The following is a 6592-nucleotide window of genomic DNA, read 5'->3' as shown; positions in this document are numbered from 1 at the left end:
GAAAGAGATATTGTCTCTAGAAATATAATTTAAAACAGGTGATGTCACCGCATGTGTGATAGGTGGAACTAAAGTGTTAAATAAGGCGTATTGAGCAAGGCTAGAGGCTCTACAGTGAAATAAGGCAATAAATACTAACCAAAACAGCAATGGACAAGGCATATTGACGTTAGCGAGAGGCATGCGTAGCCGAGTGATCATAGGAGTCCCGTGAGTGGCTTCAGGCAGCTAGCAGGCTGGGGCTAGCAAGCTAGCAGAAGGGCCTTGGAGGGACGTCACGACGGAAGAAAGTCTGTTGTGGCCCCCTCGTGCTATTGCGTCGGCAGACGGATCAGCAGGGCTCCGTGTGGTAAACCAGGCCAATTGGCAAAATAGGTATAGTGGCCAAATAATTTGTCCGATGGGGCTCTTAAGCTAACAGTCCGAGGTGCTCTGGACAGCTAGCGGGCCGCGGCTAGCAGGCTAGCGCATGGGCATTCAGGGGACGACGCGATGGCGGAGCCAGTTGAGAAAACCCCATCGGGCGAATCACGTCAGTTGTCCAATCGTGATGGGTTGGCGGGGGTCCAGGCCAGTTGACAAAATAGGTATTGTAGCCCAAGGAGTGGCTGATGGACCTCTTTGGCTAGCCGGGAGAGGAGATGTGCCTAGCAGATGGGCCTAGCAAGGCTAGCTCCAGGCTAATTACACTAAGGCTACACTATGACACTACCAGAGGATTACTGCCATGGTAGACCTGCCTCAGGCCACTCAGTGCCACTATGACACTACCAGAGGATTACTGCCGTGGCTAGGCCTGCATCAGATGCAGATGATTAGTCATCTCCAACAAAACTGAAATGGATTTGTCTCAGTGTTCCTCCTTCAGGTGTTTTACTTTCATCATAATCTCCCCACACACAATTGAAAGATTAAAATGTAATGTTCTCATAGGTTATAAAAGGGTTGCGAACATCAGGATTGAAACATTGTGTGTTGAAACATTGTGCGTTTATTAATAAAGATAGTGGTGAAGTTATTATATAACAGATTTTCAGACATATTTTACTTAAAGAATAAACAGCATCCGTTTGTGAAATAAATGTGCAAATAATCAGACATTTGTTATGATAGTACGTTCTTACAGAAAGAAGATTGATTTCAAGTCAATCATGATGTCAAAGCTGTAGGCCTATTTGTTGATTCTGATCATGGGGGGAAAACATTCAACCGTTTAAAAAAACAAAAAAACACTCTAGGTCTAAATAAGTGTGATAATTAGTTCGAAAGTATCTTATAAAATGTTTTATTGGTGGATTGAGAAAAGTGTCTGGTAAAATGTATTAGAGTGGTAAATTAACAAGAGTTGTAAATTATTTAGTGGTAGATTGTGAAAATGTTCCTATTTGGTTAGAATGGAGCATGTGTATTCAGTGGAAGGTAGTGAGCAGCTTTTAGACTTTACCTGGTTAAGTGGAAATATTACTGCACTTCGTGATGGCCATACATGTGCAGACATTAAAGGCAGAGGAGATCCCTGAGGACTAATGTGAATATTATGCCTGGTGGTGGCTATATGGAGAAAAGTATAAATAGATGTGATGTCTGAGTCAGTGCTAATAACCTACTTTATGCTAAATGATGCAGGTCATTCTAAGTACCTTCTGAGCATAATTCCCTTGTGAAAATGAATATGGATTATTCCTGAATAATTATTATTAACTATTCCTGAAGCAAATATGAATAGGCTGATATGTGATTAAATTGGGATTTCCATAGCCTACAATTATGTTGGAAATAGAGAGAAAAGCATTATTCGCATTGTGAGTGGTTCCTTTATAGTGTTTTTTTTAACTTGTTGCTTCTGAGTGGCATTGATAGGCCTAGTCACTAACCTACTTTTTGACAACAATTTAATGCACTACCCGACTCACAGAATACATTAGGGGAATTTGGGAGAGAAAAACTGTTCTCCTAATTCCTATTTTCTCACAATACAAGGACCGTGAAAATTGTCCGTTGTGGCAAAGAAACTAACATATCTCGATTGAAGAGAACCAGAGAGCCAGTTGGGTTGTCTTTGGCTGCGTTTTGGTGTCTGCATACTACCTGCGCTGGAACGTGCTAAATTCGGACACTTTTGGATCTAAAGTTTTAGTCGGAAATAGAACAAATGACCAATGAGTAGATTGCTGCGAACAAGCTCTAAAAAAATAACATGCACGCTGTTACGCACGATTTGAAAATAATCACCGTGTCATTTTCATCTTTCTTATGCAAAGTAGCTGTCTTTGAAGGCGGTTCTTTTGGCAGGTTAGCCCAGGACCGTGGCGAAGACCAACTCAAACGAGCGGTGCCACCAACCACTCCAAACTGATTTGCTCTGTCTCTGGAGTGCAGTTAGGAATAGATCTCTGCTCTGTTTGAGTTATTATTAGGTTATTACACAGTTTGCGTGGATTTGTCGTGAGTATGCAAATACCCCCAACGAAATCCCAACGCGGAGCAAAAGGAATAACAATTTAGTTAAATTGGTAGCCTAAACATTGAAGTTTTAACAGACTGGTTCCACTCGTGCTGCAGGACAGAGGCAGAAGGAATCCGTCCTGAACGTGGTTGAATATCGTCCCTGAACGCGCTTTGATGACCGCTGGAACGTTTGTCTGGATCGGAACACTTTTATCCAATAAAAAAAAAACATCGGGGCGAACAGAAAAAATGAACTGTGCGACGGACTAGACACAACAACTAGTGCAAACCCGTTTATTCTCTGGACATGTTGGATTATTCTGAAACAAATGTATACACTTGCAAGCATGGACATTATGGTAAGCGACAATTATTTTGCGAGAAAATGATTCACACTTGTTAGGAATTCTCTCTCGAGTTAAATTCGAATCAAAGGAATTACAAGTAAAAACTGAGAAACTATGGTCTTTCGTAGACAATTGTGAGTTCATCCACTGCTTGGCTCATTCATAAAAAATAATCTACAGAAAGGTTTTTAGTAGTCTTTGCCTTAGGAGACGCAACTTCTACGTTATTCTAAGAATTTTATCTTCAATTGTTTGCCACTAAAAGGATCAAAGAGGAGAGACTATGCATTCCTTTGCCAAACTGACCCTTGTCAATGTGCTGCTGGTCTGTCTGAGTTGTGGCTGCTCAGCTATTAGCTCCGTAGACCCAGACCGGCCAGGTGAGGGGAGATGTCAACAGATTGTCATCTCCCTGTGTAAGGACATTGGTTACAACATGACTAGGATGCCCAATCTGATGGGCCACGAGGACCAGAATGAGGCAGCCATCAAGATACATGAGTTTGTTCCTCTCATAGAGTTTGGATGCCATACTCACCTCAAGTTTTTTCTCTGTTCACTGTATGCACCCATGTGCACGGAGCAGGTGTCCACCCCCATACCTGCCTGCAGAGTGATGTGTGAGCAGGCCAGGCAAAAGTGCTCCCCTATCATGGAGCAATTCAACTTCCACTGGCCTGACTCCCTGGACTGCTCCAGACTACCCAACAAAAATGACCCAAACAACCTATGCATGGAGGCCCCCAACAACGGCTCAGATGAGTCCCCAAAAGGCTCCCACACTCAGCCTCCTGACTTCAGGCTTCAGAGGCCCATAAAAGGCCAGGACTTGCATGTGAAGGACAAGGAGAGCAAGGAGACCTGTAGTAACCCAGGCAAGTTCCACTATGTACAGAAGAGTGAGTCCTGTGCTCCCAAGTGCTACCCCAAAGTGGATGTGTACTGGAGTCAGGGAGATAAGCAGTTCTCTCTGGTGTGGATGGCCATCTGGTCCATCCTTTGCTTCGTCTCTAGCTCATTCACTGTCCTCACCTTCCTTATCGACCCGCAGCGCTTCAAATACCCTGAGAGGCCCATTATCTTCCTCTCTATGTCCTACTGTGTTTACTCTGTGGGCTACCTGATCCGTCTGTTTGTGGGGGCAGACAACATCGCCTGTGACCGGGACAGTGGGATCCAGTACATCATTCAGGAGGGTCTGGAAAGCACCGGCTGCACCATCGTCTTCCTCATCCTCTACTACTTTGGCATGGCCAGCTCCCTCTGGTGGGTCATCCTCACACTCACCTGGTTCCTGGCTGCAGGGAAGAAGTGGGGTCACGAGGCCATTGAGGCCAACAGCAGCTACTTCCACCTGGCAGCCTGGGCCATCCCGGCCGTCAAGACCATCATGATCCTGGTGATGAGGAAGGTGGCGGGGGACGAGCTGACGGGGGTGTGCTACGTGGGCAGCATGGACGTGAAAGCTCTCACATGCTTCGTGCTCATCCCACTCTCCTGCTACCTCATCATCGGCACCTCCTTCCTGCTGTCGGGCTTTGTGGCCCTGTTCCACATCCGCAAGGTCATGAAGACGGAGGGGGAGAACACGGATAAACTGGAGAAGCTGATGGTGCGGATCGGCGTGTTCTCAGTCCTCTACACTGTACCGGCCACCTGCGTTATCGCCTGCTACTTCTACGAGAGGCTCAACATGGACTACTGGAGGAGCCTGGCCGTGGAGCAGAAGTGTGTTGACAGCAGCAGGAACAATGCAGAGTCTGAGGAGTGTGGTATGAAGAGCTCCATCCCGGCCGTGGAGATCTTCATGGTTAAGATCTTCATGCTGTTAGTTGTGGGCATCACAAGTGGCATGTGGATATGGACCTCAAAGACACTGCAGTCGTGGCAGAATGTGTTTAGCAGGAAGTTGAAGAAGAGGACGAGGAGGAAGCCTGCCAGTGTGTTCACAAGCAGTGGGCCTTACATCAAGCCTCACCCAGCACTTAAAGGGCACAACACGAAGTATGAGCCTACCAGGCCCCCTCCGACATGCGTATGAGCTGGCGCTCTCACAGACAGTGTGCGAAACCAAAACCATTCTAAAGCCCTTACCTAAAACAGACTTTATAATCAGAGTGCCAACAAAAGAGACATCAATGTTCATATTTATTTTAAGTATTATTTTGATCCATCTCAAGCTACAAGAAATAACTGCCTTTGTTTAAAATATCTGCTACTCCTGGAACCACTTATCTGTTTAAGAACATGATAGAGAGAAAAAATATTTGTCTTTCCAAGACAAAGAAAGTGGAAGTAACTATTTGGATGTGTCATTGGGTTGCTTGAATAATGTGCAATATATGTTTTTCTTAATGGCAAAAAATACACGAGTATTGTAGAAACAGAGTAAAGACAATGAAAGTGAATCCACTGACAAAGGGAGTGAATGGTCTGGGAGATCAAGATCCTTTAGTGTTGCGTTGTGTGGCTTTGAAATGGAAGTCAAAGCAGTGCCATACATGTTTGGACTGAACTGAAGTGAGAAAGCAGCTGTTGAAAAGGGCTCAGGACCGCATTGACTGCCTATTGTGAAGCAAATTCATTCCATAAATCAACAAGCACTAGACATCGCAAAAGTAATAATTTGTACAGACAGTTTTCCTGTTGTTTTTGCGTTGCTGTTTTATAGCATATATTTCTTAAAGTTCATATTTTATAAAAAAATAAATGAAACATTCCAGTTTTAATGTCCTAAAAACTGGAATTGTATATTATAACTGTATGGGGTTTATCTGTAGTGTGAATGAGTTCACCATTGGCTTTACAAAAAGCACATTTCTCAATTTGTATGACAAATTATTACATTGGACATTTGAAGATAGTCCTCACTAACCATTGATGTAACGTTATGGTATATTTCAATCATCCACCAAGTGTGTGCTTGACACTTGACTTATCTCTCTCTTTTGAGAGATTTATGCATTTAATTACAGAAAGACAAGTTGGTGTTTGAAGTTAGCCTTGTGAATACTCTGACTTCTGTTGATACCTGATTACAATGGAGTGAGCTCTCAGTGAAGTACCTACAGGAGGAAGAACAATGGCATCTGTACACTTCTGTTGTAATTGTTGAGAAGGAAGGCATCATGGGTAATCCAGAGCCCACTCCCTCCATGGCCATTTATTAGAGATGACTAATAGAAAAAAAGTTTGATGACATCAAAGAGATTACGAACAAAGCACTTTTGTATTATTGTAGTGTCAACCATTTCTAAAAGTGAGGCTTTTATATTCCACTCCTATTCAAATGTATTCACTTCCATGTTCCATACAGCAACAAAGGCTTTTACTTTTGTTTTGTTTTTGTTTCCCAGTTTTCATCCCATTTGCAACATCTAATCAGGTCATTTTTTTTTAAATCTAGAGCCTTTGATTATAGTACCTTTTTTTCTTGTGATTAAGTTCAGAGCGCAAATGTGCAAATAAGCGTCTGGTATGATCCTCTCACTCTAAGAACTCACTCAAGTCAGGCTTTGATTATGTTACTGAGATGATCAGTCCACAGCTTTCATTTTTTCCCCTCTAATATCAGTTCCGCTCAGTAGGCCTATAGATGAACGTCAATGCGGTTAAGTTGAGATAACACAAAGATAATCATTTAGTTTTTGTGCTTTTTTTTGTCAGGCCACTGATTCAATCACGTGTGTTTTCATGTGTGTATATTTCAGGGATGTTGGTTATGCAATAATCCTACAGTTATTCAGGACAGGATTAGGTTGTTTGAAGGGTCTGGCTTTGAGAAGAGATTTATAACT

General features: G+C 43.2%; 1 protein-coding gene across 2 annotated transcripts; it reads left to right on the top strand.

The window, feature by feature from the left end:
- The first annotated feature begins 2144 nt into the window (after window positions 1-2144).
- LOC110535951 (frizzled-10-B-like) lies at window positions 2145-5548 on the top strand. 2 transcript variants are annotated; one of them, XM_021621364.2, is made up of 2 exons: window positions 2151-2807; window positions 3382-5548. In XM_021621364.2, exons 1-2 carry the CDS (start codon window positions 2778-2780, stop codon window positions 4834-4836), a joined length of 1485 nt encoding a protein of 494 aa, XP_021477039.1. In that variant the 5' UTR covers window positions 2151-2777; the 3' UTR covers window positions 4837-5548. The 2 variants fall into 2 exon arrangements, with proteins under 2 accessions (XP_021477037.1, XP_021477039.1); XM_021621362.2 differs by having other exon boundaries at window positions 2145-5548.
- The last annotated feature ends 1044 nt before the right edge of the window (window positions 5549-6592 follow it).

This window comes from Oncorhynchus mykiss, chromosome 11 (genome assembly GCF_013265735.2).
Source record: "Oncorhynchus mykiss isolate Arlee chromosome 11, USDA_OmykA_1.1, whole genome shotgun sequence".
NCBI classification, from domain to species: Eukaryota; Metazoa; Chordata; class Actinopteri; order Salmoniformes; family Salmonidae; genus Oncorhynchus; species Oncorhynchus mykiss.
This window is presented reverse-complemented; position numbering and strand designations above follow the sequence as displayed.

What these genes read in the sequence shown, in the direction of transcription:
- LOC110535951 (XM_021621362.2), top strand. Translation starts at nt 3,079, where the DNA reads ATGCATTCCTTTGCCAAACTGACCCTTGTCAATGTGCTGCTGGTCTGT.